The sequence below is a fragment of the Mastomys coucha genome, unplaced genomic scaffold (genome assembly GCF_008632895.1).
Source record: "Mastomys coucha isolate ucsf_1 unplaced genomic scaffold, UCSF_Mcou_1 pScaffold22, whole genome shotgun sequence".
Taxonomy (NCBI): Eukaryota; Metazoa; Chordata; class Mammalia; order Rodentia; family Muridae; genus Mastomys; species Mastomys coucha.
In genome coordinates, this window is record NW_022196905.1 from 88611865 (window position 1) to 88633222 (window position 21358).

The 21358-nt window shown below is 41.7% G+C and overlaps 1 protein-coding gene across 1 annotated transcript in view; it reads left to right on the forward strand.

Annotated features, from left to right (window-relative positions):
- The window catches only part of Fras1 (Fraser extracellular matrix complex subunit 1), a 415397-nt gene that overhangs the window by 840 nt on the left and 393199 nt on the right, over positions 1–21358 (forward strand). Inside the window, exon 2 of the mRNA XM_031391220.1 lies at positions 9521–9552. Coding sequence (XP_031247080.1) covers positions 9521–9552 — 32 coding nt within the window. The remainder of the gene's footprint in view (positions 1–9520; positions 9553–21358) is intronic.

Consider the following 21358-nt stretch of genomic DNA (forward strand, 5'->3'; position numbering starts at 1 on the left):
AGGTGTGCAGTGAACTCTTACCTGCTCAGAGCCGCGGGGACAGTGGCTGGGTTAGCACTTGCAGAGGGGGAAGGAAGTGGCGGGCTGGGAGAGGGACGACTTCATCCACCGCTGGGCTCTCTCTCTCTCTCTCTCTCTCTCTCTCTCTCTCTCTCTCTCTCTCTCTCTCTCTCTCTCTCTCTCTCTGTTTCTACTCTGGGCTCCATTCATTCATTATTCATCCAGCTGCAGGAAGAGTTCACCTGCCCAGTCGCAAATCCTATTGGCAATGGCGTGCACGTGTTGCCTTCCCCGCACTATAGGTGCTAAGTGGGGGCAGCTGGAGGTTGCAGGAGGGTGAAATTTCAGGTAGGCTTCCAGTCTTCAGAGCAGTGGCACCTCTCTTCCTTACCGTTTTTTTCCCTCTTAGCAAGCAGCTTGGCCTTGGGAATCCACGCACGGACTTTCCTCACAGGTTTAGGCACTAACCTCACACTGTCGTGGGAATTATGTCAAAAAGATACTATTTCTAGGAAAAGCACGCCTTGGGGAGCTGTGCAGAGCTTTTCAAACTATGGACAACCTGTTTTTAAAAAAATGTGTGTGTGCATAGTTTTTGCATACAAAAAAAAAAAAAAAAACCCTGTAAGGTTTAATTATAGTAATTAACCAGATGGGAGAGTCAGCCCGGGCTCCTCAGACTTCAACTTAGAACTCAGAAAAATTACAGTTACACTTGGTGGCGGTTTCTTATTTAAAAATTATATCCCAACAACACAGAGAATACACTATCAGTCCTGGATTGCTCACTAGGGGGCAGTTGGAGAGATGCAGTTTCTCAGAAGTAAATCTCTTGAAATGACAAAAGCCATTATTATTAAGAGGCTATGGGGTATGCTCTTTGGAGGGTTGGTAGATAGAGCTGGCAAAGTGTCTGAAGTGTGTGTGTGTGTGTGTGTGTGTGTGTGTGTGTGTGTTAGTCCTTACAATGATTCATTGGATAACTTTATATCTCTTTTCTTTATTCACCTTCAGAGCTTTCTGCATTAGCTCACAAATAAGGTCCTAGATTGCAAAAGGTCCGAGAACTCCCAACCAATCCAAGATGCTTGGCTCTGAATGAATGAACACAGACAACAGATAGCTACTGGTCACATATTATTTCCCTGTGCTATGCTGAGCAGTTTACACACCATATCTCATTTAATTTGTTTAATTGTGTGATGGTGGTCACACACATACAAATCAGTTGTCCTCTGATGAGGTTGTTCCTTTGGACCAGTCAAGGCTCTTTGTAAAGATTGAGACAGAAAACATGTGGACTTTAGAGATTCCCATAACTGTTGTTATTCACCCAGGGAATGCTTTTTTAAAAAATATTTATTTATGTATTTATTTATTTATTTATTTATTTATAGTATGTGACTACACTGTAGCTGTCTTCAGACACCAGAAGAGGGCATTGGATCCCATTGCAGATGGTTGTGAGCCACCATGTGGTTGCTGGAAATTCAACCCAGGACCTTGGGAAGAGCAGTCAGTGCTCTTAACTGCTGAGCCATCTCTTCAGCCCCAGGGAACGCTTTTTAAACCAGGCATATACATATGTTTGGCTGGATGGGCCATGTCACTTTTCAGCCTGCCAGCTCATGGGAGAACTTACTGGTTTTCTTTCTTTCTTTCTTTCTTTCTTTCTTTCTTTCTTTCTTTCTTTCTTTCTTTCTTTCTTTGTGAACAACAGGGAGTACAGTACTCCAGTTAATTCTTCCTACAATTACTTTACTGAGTCTGTCTGAGAGCAACTCTAGCAACTCCTATGTCTCCACCCTGGCTCTTAGCACTGTGAGTTTTCAAGAGCACCAACCAGAAAAGGGAATGCCAAATAACATTCTTTTCAATTAACTTAAATAGATCAGCCTCCATGATGAACCAGCTGACCTTGAATGAACTGTCTAACTAGATGAGGGAGGTATTATGTTGTGGTAGCTTTAAATATGCTTTCTAATTATGAGAGAGAGAGAGACAGAGAGAGAGAGACAGAGAGAGGGACACAGAGAGACAGAGAGACACAGAGAGAGACACAGAGAGAGACAGAGAAAGACAGAGAGAGAGAGACAGAGAGACACAGAGAGACAGAGAAAGACAGAGAGAGAGACAGACACAGAGACAGAGACAGAGCGACAGAGAGAGGGACAGAGAGAGAGAGACAGAGAAAGACAGAGAGAGAGAGACACAGAGAGACAGAGAAAGACACAGAGAGAGAGAGAGACAGAGACAGAGCGACAGAGAGAGGGACAGAGAGAGAGAGACAGAGAGAGAGACACACAGAGAGAGATCAAGTGTCATGGCTACAGGTCAGTAGTAAAGCATTGGCTCAAGGCCCTGGGTTCAACACCCAGCAAGGCAAGGAAAAAAAAAAAGATTTTACTGAGACTTTCGGGTTCTAAATTTTTATCTTAAGTGTCAAGAGAAAGATGAATTTTTATAACCGAGTTGTTGGCAGTGTTATTGTATATTGCCTCAAGATTGCTAAGCTGATAGATAAAGTGTGATTGGAGGGCTTAATAAAATCAAAAAGTCACAGAGATGCTTCAAGCATGGCTCTTTCCAAATCAGAGAAACTGGAACAGCATTTTCTGGAGACTCATCTTGAGTGGTGCTCACATGTGGAAATTCTTCGGGTTTAAACCAGATAGACTCCTGGTCTGGACTGGGGAAATACTGTTGGAGACCTGAGCCCTAGTTTGGGTCTACTATTACTGCTCCCTACCCTGTGACTTCAGCTAAGCCTTCAATCGCCCTAGTTTCTCCCATACTTATTATTAACAGATTACCGTGGAGAGGATCATATGATTGAGGATTTGTTTTGATACATCAGTAGTTTTGGTTCTGTGTTTGGCCAGAGAGTTCGTTTGGTGAAGCATTCTGTGCTTGAAACTCAGCATTGGAGAAGGACTGCATGGGCTGGACAAATACCCCACCCCCTCCAGCTTTCATTCCATAAATCTTTATTGAGAGCACTTAGGTCATGTTAGGCTTGGTGGGACTTGGGACTTCTGACATCTTGGGGAACAAGCAAAACATCCCTTGCCTGTCAGACTTGTCTCCAAAAGCATTTACATATCCCCAAATTTATAATATCGGTGAAAGAGCAGTAGAGCAATGAGGGCTTGCGGCCCTTCTTGGGTCTCTTGGGATTGAGATTTTACAGGCTTGATTGATACTGACCCAAACTTTGCACGCTTTGGTTTTTTTCATCACACCCTGCAAGGAGAAACAGATACATGATGTATCATCATAGGTTCTTGTTTCTAATATACTGCTTTCCTACTTCCCTCTGGGATTAGATTTTGCGTATCACCTTCCCCATTGACATCCTGGAGTAGGAACATAGCCATCCATAATCACTGTTATGGACTTGGGTGGCAACCTCACTCAATTTTACTCGGGCACGAGTGGCCATAAAACATTCCACCACATGGGCTCAGGAGAGGGGAGGGACTGCCACATGGCCACGCTGGAGACTCATGCCAAATCTTATGGTGGCTCAGAAGCAGCTGGCCAGCTTTTGTTTTACTCTTCTATTAATTGATCCGCATCCTAGCTGACAGTCATCAGGACGTGAGCCATCCTGTCAATCTAGAAATGATTCTATTTTAACTATTCCACAGTGTGCCCAGCCATATGCTGAATTATAATAGCATAAAGCTTGAACATTTAAATGCCAACTTGTGGCTTGATCCTAATGAATCATCTTTTGGAACACCCTGTGTACTGGCTACTCTTATGTCAACTTGAAACAAGCTTAGAGTTATCTGAAAGGAGGGAACCTCAACAGAGAAAAATGCCTCCATAAGGATACATCAAGCTCCTCTTGACAAAGAACTTTGTGTTTGGCCCTTTGTTATCATGCATATTGTTGAATAAATAAAATGGACTGGCTCACAAAAAAAAAAAAAAAAAGATGCAGCTGTAAGGCATTTTCTTAATTAGTGGTTGATGGGGGAGGGCCCAGCCTATTGTGGGTGGTGCCATCCCTGGGCTGGTAATCCTAGGTTCTATAAGAATGCAAGCTGAGCAAGCCAGTGAGCAGCACCCCTTCATGACCTCTGCATCAGCTTCTGCCTCCAGATGTTTCTGCCTCCAGATGTTTCTGCCTCCAGGTGTTTCATCAGAGCAATAGTGACCCTAACTAGGACATATCTAATCTAATGACTCTGTGTGCCATGATTTCTCTTAACCTGTGTCTGTTGTGTGGCAGACTTTTCGTGGTAAGACATAACATGCATCTACAGCTACTCACTCCAACTAGGAATCCATGCCAGATCAAAGTAGGAAACCACCAAAGTTCAAGTTGGTGAACCAGTGAGTTTTATTGGAGTTACTTACAGGAGCAGAAGTGACTCAGAGACAGCTACAACACCAAAGCGTACCCTGCATGGGTGATATCTACCAAACCTGGGGGCCTGGCACACACTACACAGCCTGCAGGCAGCGCAACAGGTGGTAGAGAGTCCTTTCCAGATGGCTCAGGTAGCTGAGTCTCTTCTAGGCAGCTTAGCTGGTCTCTGCTTTTTGTGCGCAGTGTGCCTGGCTTCTGGTTCTCCCAGGTCCTTGTCTGGTCTCTGCCTCTTGTTTGCAACTCGACTCCTTTGGGAGTGAGTCTCATCAGTCTTTATTCCTTATATACTCTTGGAGTAAAGAGACCTAGAGAATCTGGTTAGCTTCAGGGACTTCCTGAAGCTATTTTGAGTTTACTTCCTCCTTGTAAACATCTTGAGTTCCCTAGAAGATGTAAAGTTTTCATCGAGGAAGAAACTGCTCTATAAAAATCTGACATTTTGTGGCTGTTGGATTTTAATTGACCCAGTTACCAGCTACTATCTCTTTGGCTAATAGTTTTGGATGGAAGAATGGTACAAATTATATCTCAAAATTTCCCTAAAAAAAAAAAAAAAGCTTTCTATGGGTGTCTCAGAAAGGAATACATTATACTCTCCAAGAGACTTCAGAAAAGAAGCCCTTTGTGGCTTTTATTTTATCCAGGTAACATTCTGCATATGTGACTCAGAAGAAATAAACCAAGCAGCTGGGAGAAGAACAAGCCAGTCTCAGGATACAGGCTTTTCATGGTGCTGTGTGTGTGAAACGGCAATATGCCCCACTGTAGAAATTAAGATCCGGGCGTCCCAGACATAGTTCATGCCCTGAAACTAGAGATGGCCTTAGCTTGAGAACTACAGCTCCAACTGTGCTCCTACCCCTAGTTTTCCTGTAAAGAAAGCCCATTTCTCCTTCTAGGTCTCTACTGCTTCTAACAGTTAATCTAAAACTGCAGTTTTTCTTAAGTTCCTCTAAGCTCATCAAGTCCAAACCATAGGCCCACAGGCTCTAATACCCCTTAAGAACAAGCATAGTGGAGGGAGTGGCTGTGTTTTCCATGTGGAGTAACTGCCCAGAATAAAGGCCTCTCTGCCTTTCTTGTGCCAGGAGATGCCCCCAGCACCCTGCCAGAAAACATCACAGCTTCGTCTGTTGGTGGGTGTGCAGCCCGCCATAGTGTGGGAGAAATATGCTCTCCCTGGAAGGCCTCGCCTGGCTGTGGGTGATGATAAATGTTTGATGGGACTGGGCATCATACTGGAATGTCTTATTCTCTCCAGAGAGTAGAATTGAGGTTTTGGAAAGTGTGTTAATGGAGACTCACATAGGCAGCCGCCTTCCGGGTAACACTGTTCGTTTTAGGGAAGCCCTCAGAGGGCAAAGCTTATTTCTTTTGGAATTGCACATCATGGAGTAACCCAAATTGAGTTGTTTCTTTTTCTAATGATAGAATTTATCAGCTACATATTGTTTGACTTGGGTCTGTCCCAGATGCTTGGCTTAAACGAGTACAAATGTAGGGCTATTCTCTAGGCTGCTGAATATTTTTGTGTTGTTGTGAGTTTATAGGTTTTGACCAGACTTCCAAAAATGGGCTTTGCTATGGCTGCTTGCTTATTTTGTAAGGTGCTGGATTTCCTTACAAGCATTGAAAAGAAGCTCATTTTGCAAGACAACGTTATGGAGACAGTAACTAAGACTACAGAGACATCCCCTATAACGATGTAGTGAACAATGTATGCTCTGGCTGTGGGTGATGCTGCCCTGGTCTGTGTTGGTGTCTGAGTTTTTGTCTTAACACTGTGATGTTCACATGGCAATGACACTACTTCATGATGACCATTTCTTGGAGAACTGCCTTATATGACTGTATGGAAGGATGATCTTATTCCAAATGGTAACTATTGCCTTTTATCCTAGAAGCTGAAATTTCTTAGATTATTTTAAAGGTTACACACACTTGAAAATACATGATAAATGCATACAATTTTGTCTATCAGTTCAGAGAAAACCCAAATATGTCACAGATACTCAATTGTTTAGCCATTAAGAGATTAATAGTCTGAAAAGATGATTCAGTTTTGTTAAATTGGACCTAAGTGATGATTGTCCATTATAATTTTAAAAACATCATTATAATTTTATGTTTATAATAAGCATCAGAAGTTAGTAAATGTTTGTTTAAATAACTTAGAAAGTGAATTGTAGGCATGAAAGTAAAAGTTGACTGAATGGGAAGAAAATGGGGACCAGAAGAAGGAGGAGGGGTAAGAGATGTCAATAGGCAGTGCATATGATCAGGGTGTGTAATATGTACACACAAATGCTGTCACAGGGCTCATTATTCTGAATGGAGAATATGGTGTGGATAACATTTTAATGCTGTATTGCTTATTCAAAAAACAGTTCAGTTGGTAAATTGCTTGTCATGCCAACATGGAGACTTGAATTCAATACCCAGAACCTCATGCTTGCAGTCCAAGTGCTAGGAAGGTGGGAACAGACACCCAGCCATGCCTGCTTCCAAGTTCCAGTCAGGGAGAGATCCTGCTTTAAAACAAGATAGAAAGTACCCATGTAATGACACCTCCACCTGAGGTTGATCTCTGGCCTCCATATGCACACATATATATCTCACACACACACAAACACACAACAGAGGCATCACACCCACAGTCACATAGATATGTATCATACACAGATGCACACAGACACTCGCACACGCATATGCACACAGGCATTTCACACAGACACACACACATATGCATCATCCCCACCCAACACACATATGTATCATACACAGACACACGCACACTGATTTAAAAACTTGAATTGTTGAGGTATATATTTCTTCTAGATATATATGATTATTTATTTATACACACATATATTTCCTTTCTTACAACATATAGATTGAAAATATTGTCTTCAGAACAAAGTTTCTTAAAAATAGGTCAGTTAAGATGAATTTCTCCTCAAGTTTTTATCCCAGGTTTTTCTCATTTGAATGTCAAGGAATAAAAGTCATTTCAGCGAATTTGCCCATTGAGATCTTTCATTCAAATCCAGTGTAAACAGCCATCTCATTTTCTTTAAAGATTGTTAGAGCTATGATTGACAGGGGAGGTAGGCCAGCCGTTGCTGCCAAGTTAGCCTTTTTGGGTCCTGTGGGGAAATGGCGCTGTAATAAACCTGACCACCCCTCCTTGGAAACTAACTGAGCCCCATCATGATAAGCCTTGTTGGGTCTGTACTCTGGCCACCTATTTTGTGTTTCATTTGCTGAGAGACTGGCTGGTAGCACACTGCGCAGCTGCTTGGAGGTCAAATAATAGCTGTTGTGCTGTTCAAGAATTGCTGGAGAACGCTTGTTTGCACATGTCTTAAAAATTAGGATCGCAATTTTATATTGTTCTAAAACACGAACCTTTAGAGATTCCTTTCCTCATATGCTGGCTGTTCAGAGTGTAAGCTCCCTCAATCTCTGCCTTTAGAACAGATCATCCTTTGCTTTTTTCATTTGGTGTCTAATGACTGGAAACTATAAAGATGTATCAGTTCATAAGCAGCACATCAAGGGAAAATATGGAGTGGGTAGAATTTGGAGGTCAGGGCCTCAACAGAAGATTGCTCTTCAGATAACTTACATCTATGCCATTGAGTTGCAACCTGTGGGTCGCAACCCTCTTGGGGGTCACTTATCAGATACCCTGCATATCATATATTTACGTGACAGTTCGTAAAAGTAGCAAAATTAGAGTTATGGAGTAGCAATGAAATAATTTCATGCCTGGGATCAGGACAACAGGGGACTGTGCTAAAGGGTCACAGCATTAGGAAGGTTGAGAGCCACTGATCTACAGATCCTGCACTGATCCTGGGCTGATGCTCCCCAGTGACCAGTGTACTATAGGAAAGGCATGAAATGGGTGCTTTTGGGTTTATATAGTAAGTTGGTGAATGCTTATTATGTGGACAGGTCCTGAGCTCATGGACTGATGCTACCAGACAGAGGTGCCATTTCCCATCCTTAGCAAGAATGTCATGCCCAGGGGTGGTTGCGGTGCTCTCTAGAAGCTGAGGCAAGAGGATTGCCAATTGTAGGCCAGTTTGAGCTACACAGGGACACCTCGTCTCAAGACAAACAAACATAAATGGACCAGGCAAACAAGCAAACAGCAAGTAAAAATAGAATACCACAGGGAAGTATCAAGAATGGGCCGGCAAAAAATAATTCACGCAGGAAGGGTGATATGTTTAAGGAGAAGGAATGTTATGCTGTCCAAGGGTGGGCTCAAGCTCAAGAATCCTGAATAGACCAAATGCATCTCCAGAGGAACTGAAGATGAAGGAAACTTTGAGCTATGAAAATTATTATGGAAGAAATTGGCCCCTTGAGTTGATCTGGAGAGTTTAAGGTAGTAACGTATGGAAGACAAGCTTGGATAAGTAAGTTGGGATTGGAGTATGGAAGCGTTTGTGACAGATCACAAGAATAATAGCATTGTATTTAGACTGTCACTATAAATACATTTTTAATTAAAATATAATTATATCACTTTTCTCCATTCCCTTTTCTTCCTCCAACTGTTCCTTCCACTCATAACAAATTCCTGGTCTCCTCTTCTTTAATTTCTATTCATACACACACACACACACACACACACACACACACAAGACTGCTTAGTGTTGCTTGCATGAACTTGATTTCGGGCTGACCACTTGGTATTGGATAACCAATTAGGGGCCTTCTCCCTTAAGGGAAGACTATGTCTCTAGCTCTTGGTATCCCTTTGATGTCTATAGTTCTTTGTCAAGGGGTGGGGTACTCTGAGATTTCCCCCTTGTGTGTTAGCATGTCTGCTGCTGTTGTCCTTGTTCAAGTCTTGTTTAGGTAGCCATATTGTTAAGGTATAAAGGCATTTCTTTTAAAACTCAAATAATGTGCTTTAATCATGCACTTTGTTATGTGTCTGGGAGAGACGATTTGATGTAAGGGGTAATTTTTCCTCAGGGAAGGAATGTTTTAGCCCTTAAGTAGTTCACTGAGTCTGCTGTAGATGGAGTTAAGGAATAAGCATTTTGGGGGTAGTGACTATCAGTTTGTTATACATCACCTTTTAATTTGTTTTTTTTTTTTTTTTTTTTCCTCCCACAGGTGCTTGTCTGTATCAGGGCTCCTTGCTTGCGGTAGGTCATTCTTAATCTATTTATTTTGGATGTAATATGCTTGACTGAGATGACTGAGTGAGTGAGGTGATCAGATCATTGTAAAATTTATTTATTTTTCTTCATGGGCTGAAGATTACTCTTCATCCAGGTAGCTGGGTACCATTGGGCTCAATTACTTAATAACCTTTTGAGAGTAAATTAGTTCCATTTGGATACTCAGTTATTGAATGAGAAGTTCAATGCTCTCCCACCCATTTACATTCAGTGGCCGTCCTTTGTGTTCCTTCAGTCAGAGATAATTGGATCCCATCCTCTTGTCACATACAAACCCGGGCACCATTTGTTTATAATCCTGTTATATTTGTTTCCTGCTCTGATCCCTTGTTTCAAAATAAATACTATTATTAAATTCAGTACACTAGAAAAGATTCTTGATTATTTTTCTGGATGATACGCTTATGTTTTGGGTAAACAACAAACAAATTAGCATGACCCTTTGCCATACCAGCTAGGCAGAATTGATTTTGAATCTAATGTCAGAATGAATTGGTGGTGAGGGGGAAGCTGATGCAAGTCTCATGAGTTCCTTTTCATTAATAATGTGCTGTGGTGCATAGCAGTGTGCTAAAGCCTTATTGAAAAGACTGTCTACACTCCTTCAACTCTAATAAATGGTATGACAAGTCATTCTTCACCACCTTTTTTTTTTTTAAAGATTTATTAATTTATTTTACTGAGTATACTGTAGCTGTCTTCTGACACACCAGAAGAGGGCATCAGATCTCATTGCAGATGGTTGTGAGCAACCAAGTGGTTCTGGGAATTGAAGTGATGACCTCTGGAAGAGCAGTCAGTGCTCTTAACCGCTGAGCCATCTCTCCAGACCCCTTCACCACTTTTTGAGTTTGGGTTTAATGCATGCTGCAATAATGCAGAGTATGAGTGTGGGGAAGGGTATGCTCATCTGCATCGCAGCCTGCTGTTGACACGTGTGATTTTAGTTCGTCATCTTGCATTATCCTTGTGCTGAAGTAGAGGAGGAACAGTGAAAGTTTCCACACGTCTAGATAATTATAGATATTTGAAGTAATATTTTCCAATATGATCTTTATGTGCTATAGTTGCTGTTCTACAGATGAATGTATTTTTTCTCCTTCTTGATATTTTTCCATTAAAGAATCAGGGAAAAGCAATTTTTTTCTCTCTTTCTCATTCCAGGCCCTCAAAGCAGAATTTTCTTTCTGTTTATTCTTTAATACAGTTTAGAAATTATTCTGAGATCAAAGTCTGTCATCAGTTTTGGGGAGTAATAGTATGTAGTATAGATAAGTCAGGCATCTACATTAATACAAGGAGACTGCTTACTGTATAAAGGGCTTCATACTTTTTGTAGCTATTGAGTCGTCTGACACTGAGGCCAGTGTAGCAGGCACATCCTTATTGTGGTGCCTAGGGTGGCATTGAACTCATGATCCTGAATCCTGGGAGTGGCTCACCAAGCCCAGAACTGCACCCTGCACCCCTTTTAATGGAGAGTTAAAGACCAGAGAGGGAGATGAAGAGATTGGCTAGAGATCTTTGGCCATTGAGGGGTGGGTAATATTAAGCAATTTGTCTTCTTTCTGTTTTCTACCATTATCTGAAGATGTATTTGGAGTTTAGATTTTAAACCACCTTTCACACTTGGCTTTGCTATGTACTTGAGTAAAAAAAAAAAAAATCATCAGATAATTAAAGGGTTCAGTTCCATCCAGATAAAAGAGGCGTGGTCTGGCCAACTTGCATTGGATGAGTAACCTTGATTCTCTCTGTCCATGGCTTCTGACCATGCCTAGAAGGGTGTACTTCCTTTTCTAACTCACTCATAGGCCCTCCAGGTGCTACCTTTGTTCCTCATTCATCTCAAGCCTGAAGCGTTTGAAGTACTTAGTATTGTTCAGTGAGAGAGGTTTTATGCTAATTACTTCAACAAAGACTGTTATTCAACATTTACTCATTCAGAGAGAACATTGGGCCTGCTAGTCTCTCAGTCCTGGAGAACATCAGTGAACAGTTAAATCCCCTCTGTCATCCTGAAGTTCAAATTGTATGTCACACATGTTATCAAGAAATGGAACAAATAAACAAAAATAAAGACACATAGGATGGGAAGATGGAGGAGACCCAGTTGGGGTTCATACATTAGGTAGAATGAGACAGTGACACTTGATTCAAGACCTGGAGGAAGTCCTTCTAAAACCCAACCATATAAACATCTAGATGGTGGATGGAAACCATGGGGTCAGAGTTGAAGGTCAAGTAGCTGACACACCTGAGGAATCTAGAAGGGTGATTAGCTGACTAATGTAGAAGAGTGGGCAGGGGACCGAGTGTCCAGCCTTGGCCTGGATTTTACTTGTCCTTTCAGTGAGGTGGGTGAACCGTGGGAAGTACAAGAGAAATGACAAAGCCTGACTTATCGTTTAATTAAACAACTGGCATAGGAATATAAAAAGAAATAACCCTCTTGTTTCTAGGGAAACAATATTGAATACTTTAAAAAGACTGTAGAGGTGAGTCACCAAAAATTGCTGTCAAGTCAAGTGGGGGAGAAAGAGACAGAAAACTGCGGAAGGCTCAAAATCTGGAGATTCTGCATTGGGATTTCTATTTGTAATTATCTTTTATTTAAATGACACTAAAATGGACAGTAGCCTTTGGGGTGCACCTCAGAGGTGGATTATTTGCCTGGCTCTGGGTTTAATCTCTAACATCAGTGGGGGTGGGGAGAAAAAGAAAAAGAAGTAAGGAAGGGAGGGGGGAAGGGGGGTGGTGGGAGATAATCTATTGTGGTTGTGGGTAGTTACATACTTTGTCACAAGTCCTTCTTCACATGACCTAACGAAGACAGACATGGTCCCCCTGCCAGTGAAACTGGAGAACAAATGTACATGAATCTATTTTGAATTTCGAGAGTCTATTCTATTCTAGCAGTGCAATATACTCTTCCGGGCATTCCTAATTACGCAGTTCTTCAACTCTTTGGATGAGAGGGTCTGTCTTATACAGTGCATCCTACTCCAGAGGTAGCCCTGTGTGTGGTGGCTCTGGGCCAATTTATAATCCCACCCACAAGCTAAATGATGTTGAAATGACATCAGAGAACTTGCTGTCTGAGAGTCCTGTTTTGTGGCTGAGGATAGTAAGACTGGGACATGAAGTTCTTGGGGCCCATTCCTTTGTCTAGTGGGCAACCAGAAGGATACCTGGTCAGCTTAAAAAGGGCAAGGGTCAGCTTCATACAAATGACTTCCATAGAATGGGGCTGGAGAGGTGGCTCAGTGGTTAAGAACATGGACTGCTTTGATTCCTGGTAACCATATGATGGCTCACAACTGTCTGCAGCTCCCATTCCAGGGGATCTAATGTCCTCTTCTGGTCTCTGCAGGAACTGCACACATATGGTGCACAGACTACACACAGGCAAAACACTCATACCTATGAAAGAAATAAAGTTTAAAAAGTCAATAAAACGTTATGTACTTGGCAACATGGATTGAGGCAGTTTTTAGCTGCAAGTTGCTGCCCTCCCTGTGTCTTGCGAAGTCACCTCTCACTGATATATGCTTTTGCTCTCTTCTCTATTTAGGAGATACCAAAGAGCAGAACATTTGGGGCCCTGGTAGGGAACAGTGACCTTGTTTAGAGCCTGGTGTCCTTGGGCACGTCATATAACCAGCTCAGCCAGAACCTCTACCTGCTATGTGAAATAAGGAAAATACAAGGCCCCTCCCGGAACAGTTTTAATAGAGTAAGAACGCAGAGCCTGTGTAGCAGTCCACAGTACAATGCCCAGCATGGGCTTGTTTGTCATAGCAAGTTTCCCCTCACCTTTTTTGTTTGTTTGTTTGTTTGTTTTTCGAGACAGGGTTTCTCTGTATAGCCCTGGCTGTCCTGGAACTCACTCTGTAGACCAGGCTGGCCTCGAACTCAGAAATCCACCTGCCTCTGCCTCCGAAGTGCTGGGATTAAAGGCGTGCGCCACCACTGCCCGGTTGTTTCCTTTTTTCAAACAAAGGAAAAGGGATGTTGAGTGAGCATTTGCTGGTATTTTAAAACTTCTAGCAACTTAGGGAATAAGTGTTGATCTGTAGCTAAGGAAGCTGAGGATTGGAACATGTACCTCCCCACTCCAACTCCCTGGTCTCAAGGTCTGCAAGTGCCAGGGGAAGAGGGTTCAAACCTGGTTCTGAGTCTAAACCATCACACCCAGCCTTCTGTCTCTTACCACCATGCTGGCCCCTGAGCATTTCTTCTTTTACCTTCAGTTCTCTATGCCCAGCTCCCTCCATGCTGCGCCTGCCGTGCAGTTGTCTCTGCCACTCTCCACTGCTGGCCTCTTGGAGAAGCCAGCTGTCCCTGACTAACCTCTTCCATTTGACAGAGACTCTCCTGTAGTAGTCATGTGCACTAACTTAGTGACATGAAGCTCAAAACGTTCAGAAGCTCATAGCATTTTAACAGGCACAGAACACCCCTTACAGGTATTATGTGTATGTGTGTATGCACACACATGCATGTGTGCATTTACTCAATCAGTGCTGGGATTTCCAACTTCTGGGAACCATGTGGATGTGCAGTGGCATTCCAGGATGACTTGGTCCTAAGCCATATGGCAGTCAACTCTGAGTTGTGCTCTGACTTCAGCTGTCCCCTTTCTTTTGCTGTCTCCCCTATTTTTATATTCCTTCATTTGTCAAGTCAGAGATTGCTGGAAGGGATAAAAGGAATACCAAAAGAACACCGGATAATCTATTTTTGGGTCTGCCTTATGCTCCACCATGTTCACACATTTTCAGACCCACAAGACTTTCTTCAAGGTTACTTGAGTGAACTGGGGAGTATCCCAGGTCAGGGTCCATTAAAGGCAAACAGTTATGATGCCCTGTCACCACAGGAGTAATGCATGTGTGTGAGAAGAGAAATGCCCTGTCTTAGTTTTTATGCATCTCTATCTTTTGCTCTTTCTCACACAACCAGAATACAAAGAATCTAACTGTCCCACTGTCTTGCTCCACTGCATTCAAACCCCTCTCCTGTATATATTCTTCTTGGGCATGGATGGCTTGATTGAACCTCAGCCATTTCTCAGTTATAGAGTGCATCTGAAAGCAGGATTGCTGTCAAGCTTAATGGAGAGCAGCCTGATCCAACTGGCCCAGAATACTTGGTTTAATAATACCGCAGCCATCATTAGGAAGTGATTCTGCTTTGTGGAAGTGAGCAAGACTGTTGTTCTTCTCTAGATCAAATGTGCTAAATATAGAGATACTTTTCAGGCAACTGCTGACAAAGCGAGTCATAAATCATTAACTTTTAACACAGATAAAAAAAAGATATTAAGGACAATAAAACATGGCATGTTTGCAATATGCAATACAATGTCATAGAAAGACCTGAGTTTGGGAGTTTGAACCTTGAGACTATAACCTACCTGATGCATGGCCTCACATATGACACTTTATCTGTTGTGCCTCAGCTATAACATCTTCCTTGTAAGGGCAATGGAAGGTTAATTGAGTGAGTGCTTGTAGTGAACAGAGGCCTGACCTAACAGAAAACAGGCATTCACATCATCCAGATGGCCACAAGATACTGGAGTAGACGTGACTTAGTGATGGAGGCCAGTGGATCTTGGTTGAGGTCCTGGTGCTAGAGAGTTGGCTGTGTAGCCTGGAGTGAGTCACTAGGATGCAATCCTAAATTTGTAGTTAAGAGAGTAGACTCTGCAAGGTTCCTTAGCTGATGAGCTGATGGGAGTGTTCCTTGGTTATACACACTACAGCACCCCAGAGCCAAACATAGTTACTGAGGGGACTCAAGATGTAGACCCCAGGAACTGGAGTTTAAGTATTGATTAATTTTAATAAAAGGTTTAAGTTTTTATTTCTTCATCCATCCATCATCTATCCATCCATCCATCCATCCATCCATCCATCCATCCATCCATCCATCCATCCATCTATCTATCTATCTATCTATCTATCTATCTATCTATCTATCTATCTATCTATCTAAATAGTGTGTGTGTTGTGTGTGTGTGTATCTGTGTCTGTGTATGTGTGTGTATGTGTATATTGTGGAGCACATATCACAAGATGCATGTAGAAGCCAGAGGACAACCTATGTGATTGTATTCTCTTCTACCATATAGGTATTGGGAATTAAACTAAGGTGGTCAGGCTTTGTGGCCAAGTGCCTTTACCGGCTGAGTCATCTCACTGATGCATAAGTTTACATTTAAATAGTCACTGTGGCTAGTGGCTATTGATTGTGTGAGACAGATCATCTTTATTCATTTGTTTGCTTCTGAGACAGAGTCTCTCCATGCAGCCTTGGCTAGTCTGGCACTTGCTGTGCAAACTCAGTTGACCTCAAACTCAAACTCATAGAGACCTGCTGGCCTTTGCCTCCAAGTGCTGGGTTAAATATAGCACACCACACCTGGCTAGAACAGCTCTGTGGATGTAAAGTTCTCAATTTACTCTTGAGGATTTATGGCTTCATGGGTGGCTGTGACACTGGAGAGCTGTGGATTTCCTGTAGCCTTTCCAGGAACTGAAAGACAGGTAGTTCCATATTTGCTCTAACTTTAAGTAATTAAGTAAGCATATTTGCTTACTGTTTTCATATCATGTAAGTAGTTTTGAGGTCATTTCTATTGTATGTCTCTGTTCCCACTGTTCAGTACGTTTTCTGGAACCAAAGAAAGAGATAAAGTGACAGCTGAGCCACTTCCCCTGCAGCTGTGTCTTGCATATTTCCTAAACACTTTTATATTTGCTTGGTCAAAATCTGGTCTAGTCTTGTGCATACCATGGAAACGAAGAATTGCCCTTTGTTCTGTTTGGGAGGCCCAAGAAAATCTACAACAGACACTTAGAGTTCTTGGGTGCTGCAGTGGTTTTAGATGTGCTCTGTATATGACTTTTTAAAAACTGTAGCGGGGAAGTGACCCTGTAGGCTTGAAGTGGCCACATTTCATTTGTGTTGATATTCATCAATATCCTCAGAAATTCTTTGGAGAAGAGAAATGAAGGAAGCTCCAGAATTTTCCCTAGTAAATGCCCTAAGTCCCTCTAACCAGAAGAGTCTTGCTTAGTGGCTGTAACTAAGACATTCCAGGCTTTGCAGTGAATATGTGACTTCCTATGAATTTATTTATTGGGGAAGCAATTTAGACATTCCTCAATTCCTTAATTTCCTGTAAGTATGTTAGATAATTTCCCAATACCTTTCTACTGGGTATTATAGAATATCATTTTTTTTTTTTTTTTTTTTTTTTTTTTTTTTTTTTTTTTTTGGTCAACTTGACACCAGTTGGGGAACTCATTTGAGAAAATGCCTCCATCAGATTGGTCTGTGGACAAGTCTGTGGAACATTTTCTTGATTAATGATTGATATAAGCAGGCCAAGCCCACTGTGGGCGGTACAATCCCTGGGCAGGTGGTCTTGGGTTGTATTAAAAATTAAGCTGAGTAAGCCATAGGGAACAAAATAGGAAGAGCACTCCTCTGAAGACTCTGCTTCAGTTTTTTGCCTCCATGTTGGGTCCTGCCTTGGCTTTCCTCAACAATAGACTGTGTTTTCCTTCCTAAGTTGCATTTGGTTCTGGTGTTTATTACAGCAATAGAAAGCAAACTAAGGCACTCCTTTTTCTTATTTTTTACTACAGAGTAATATGTTTTAGAGTAGGGAGGCCAGTTTTTTTTTTAATTAAGATGTGCCTGTTTTATGATAGAAACTTAATTTCTCTGTAATACAGCGTTACTGCTGAGTGCTGACAAATACATAAAGATCTATGAGCTTCCTGATTCAAGCTGGAGAAATCCAGGTTGAGACTAGACACAGTCAGGACTAATTATTAGGGGAGCTCTTCTGACTAGGTTCCAAGGGCTGCTCTAATCTGGGTTTTCACTGTGTAGACTAAAGGTTAGAGCTGTGTGTTTCCTACTAAGGGACTCTTTGAGAAGGTTAAAAAAGCCTCTGACTTGAGTGTGCTATCTGTCTGTCTGTCTATCTATCTATCATCTATCTATCTATCTATCTATCTATCTATCTATCTATCTATCTATCTATCTATCTATCCATCCATCTACCCACCCATCCTTCTAGTTTTATAGCTTTCCATGTATCTGTCTATCCATGTATGTATCTATCCATGTATCTATTTATCTATCCATGTGTCTGTCTGTTTGTCTGTCTGTCTGTCTGTCTGTCTGTCTGTCTGTCTGTCTACCTATCTATCTTGAGATAGGGTCTCACTATGAAGCCCTGGATGGCCTGGAACTCACATAGATCCTCCTGCCTCTTCACAGCTTTTGAACTGAGAGGCATGTACCACCATACTAGTCTGTATATAATCCTTTTAAGGGACCTATACCCTTGAGTTTGTACCCTTGAGAGCCAGGTGGTGCAGAGTGGCCAGTCATTGCTGCAGATGATGTTCTGTCCTCACTGGGGCTTCATAAGTTGTACATCTTCATCAGAGATGCTGTTTTCTTAGTTGGGAATTGATGTTTTCATAGGATAATTGTGTGTGAGAAGAATAATACAAGGGAATTTGTACTTTTATTGACGGATAATCCATATGCATTTTCATTCTTATTCATATTCTTGCTGGAGGAACAGATGTTTTAAATTAACAAACACATTTCTTATGCTTTGTTTGGAATGTAGAAGATGCAGCTGAATTTGGCAGCCATATTTATTTGCTTCAACTGTGTTATGTGTGATCATATATCTCAATTTTCTGGTTAGGCCATACGTGCCTGCCTCCCATTTGTATTTATGTTTCATGTTTGCACCATTTTTTTGCTCAAAATTGAAGTCTAGTAGTTTGTTTTATTTCTACATTTCTGTGTATAACTATAAAATATTTACATGTGCATGTTTATTTTGTACATAGTACATTTATGTATACATATGTATGTATGTAGGTAGATAGTTCCTAGAAGAGAGCTGTCACTCACTTGTGACAGCTTATGACACTATCTTATTATAGTTGGCTTACTCTTTTGAGTCTTTTGCTTACTAAGGGAAAGATAATATGTGAATATCAAATGACGATTGAGTTTAACAAGTGAGCTTATATTTTCTTTGGATTTGAATTGCAAATGCCCAAAGAAAAGTTAGCATGAAATTTAAGATAGAGGTGACAGGAGAGACATTTATATATGGGGGACATTTATACATGAAGTTGGCACAAGATAGCTTTGAAAAAAGTCATTGAGCCGTTCCATGTAAGTTCCATGTCAATTGAGTGCACAGCGTCTGCTGTTCTTGCTAGGTTCTTCTGGTCATGAAGTGCTGGGCTTTTGGTATTCCCAAGTTGGAGTGAAGGAAGAAGGGAAAGGCTCCCAGAGTGAGAAACAGCAAATTCATTAGCATTTGAGAGACTCCCTAGTTTCGGTCATGACCTGTGAGTGGTTCCGCAGTAGCTCCTGAGATGGGCGATTAAGCAAGTTTATGCCATTGCTTTCCTTCAAAGGGAAATTGGGCAGGAAAGGGTCGCATGGAAGAGCAGATTTCATTGTTCTTTGTTCTATTCTTCACATGAGTTTGCTTATTAACAGAAATATTAATATTCTTTGGTACACTTCCAGGGTTGACTCCCTAGAGGGAACTTGATCTAAAGGATGAGAAATCAGGGCTAGAAGGAACTTGAAGTAAATGGGAAGTAGGAACTGCTCCTTCCTCCACCCACCATGCTCGCTGGAGGAATGGATGGTAATGGCATCCTGTCACAGTCCAGAGGCATTGATCAACTTCCATGCATTGGACTTTGTGAGCAGATCCATGGAGACCATATGATAGGAAGCCCACAGAATATGAGCTAGCAGACCTTGGACCAACTACTCAATGGCTCCTTTTCCTGCCTTCTGTTCACACAGCTCTGACTGTTTTTTGTTTTTGTTTTTGTTTTTTTTAAATCAGCTCTTCATTCCTTTGTTTGTATATAAGCTAGTTGTAAGCTAAACAAGATCTTTCCATTCCCTTGGCAGGGATTAGTTAAAAACCTCTGTGTGGATGTTTGACTGAGTCATGGCCAATAAGATGTGTATAGAGGTCAACTAAGACTGTTGGGTGTTTGAAAAGAGGCCCAGATAGATTCTTCCTTCCAGAGGCCTGAACAAGCTGAGAGGAAAAAAAAGAGAGAGTAAATACAAGAGTCAAAATATTGCCCTAAGGACTTGAACAGGTGGAAGAGACCTTGCCTAGCACTAGCAAATTGCTGGGTTTGATTCTCAAGCACAGCTAAGTAAATAAATAATTGCTTAAAAAAAATCTATCAAAGTGGAGGCTAGATCATTAGTTCTCTTCGCCAGACATTCATGGGTGAGCTCAGATGGGCATTTTTTTCCTTGTAGACGGTTGTGCTACAAGAACCACTGTTTGGAGGCACAAGAGAAATATTTTTGTTGATAGGTTCTTCTGCTCCATGGAACAGGACAGAAGGCAGTGCTGTTAAACACAGCAGGTCATTTATTTATTTATTTTTTAAATTGGCCTGCTAGATAAGGCATGCAGCCTTCCTCCTAAGGATAAGAAAGGCATGGAGGTACATGTTCGTCCTCTTCCAGGGGGATTTGGGGGGGTGGGAGGTGGGGGGAAGAATCCTTAAGGGTAGGAAAAAAATATCTACTAATGGAAAGTTTTGAAGGTTGGATTTTGAATTGGAATACACATGAGGACGTGCTTGCCTGAGCTGCTGCAACCAGTTTATAATTTAGCTAACACACAAAGCTTGTTGGAAGAGGAATATGGAAGAGTCTGAGTCCTCCAAGAGTCTGGCTATTAATATGCAGACTTAACTAGCATAGGGACAGACTTTCCTGGGGAATTCTTGTATGGATGGATAAATTTTCTCATTGTTTAAGCCAATACAAATTGTCTTTTCTGTTTCTTCAGTGTTTGATCCAATACCCTATAATTACTTAGTGAATGCAGTCTACAGCACTTTGGGATACATGTCAGTAAATAAGAATATAGCATCATGTTTAAGGCAGGAGCGTGCAGTTGAGTTTTTTTTTCCTACTGTTTTACTTTGGACTTCTTTAAAATGGATGTATATGTAGTTGAACCTATATTATAGAGTTGTTGCAAAGATAAATAAGATAATGCATGAAAGTACCTGGGATAAAGTCACTCCATGCTAGCTCCTAAAAATACCATTCTTCAGGAGAAAACAACTTTTGATGTTGGTCCTGCAATGTGGGTCAGTGTTGATGTGGAAGAGGCTTGGGGCGGGGCTCATAAGACAGGATCAGCATGAGTATATACCTAAGTGGCAGAGGGAGCCCCATTTGATTGAAGTGTGAGAAGCAGTGGATAAAATACTGAGAAGGGTTTTTTTTTTTTTTTTTTTAAACTCCAGCTCACATAGGCATGGAATAAGGCATTTGAAGTGGAAATCATTTGCTCTTGAATTCAGACTCTGCCTGACAAACCAATGCGTGTTGGAGATGAGATATCGCAGTGTCTCCCTCTTCCGTGTGTGCTTTCTCTTCTCGTTTTCAACACTGTCCAGATGTTGTTGCTCCATTGAGCTTTGGAAAGGGTGGAGATGGCTCTGCGTGGCTGATCAGCACAGTGTAAGAGCAAGTGCAATCAGTCAGTACTGCTATGCCTACTGTCTGCTCATCAAAAGTAGCCTCCCCTGGTGTCAGGAGACAATCCCGGTTAACAGGCATTGATAATGCCCTCTGTAGTTTCATTGTCTACCACAACCATGATGCCCTGCCACCAAGAACTCTCATATCCCTTTCCTTTTTTTTTTTTTTT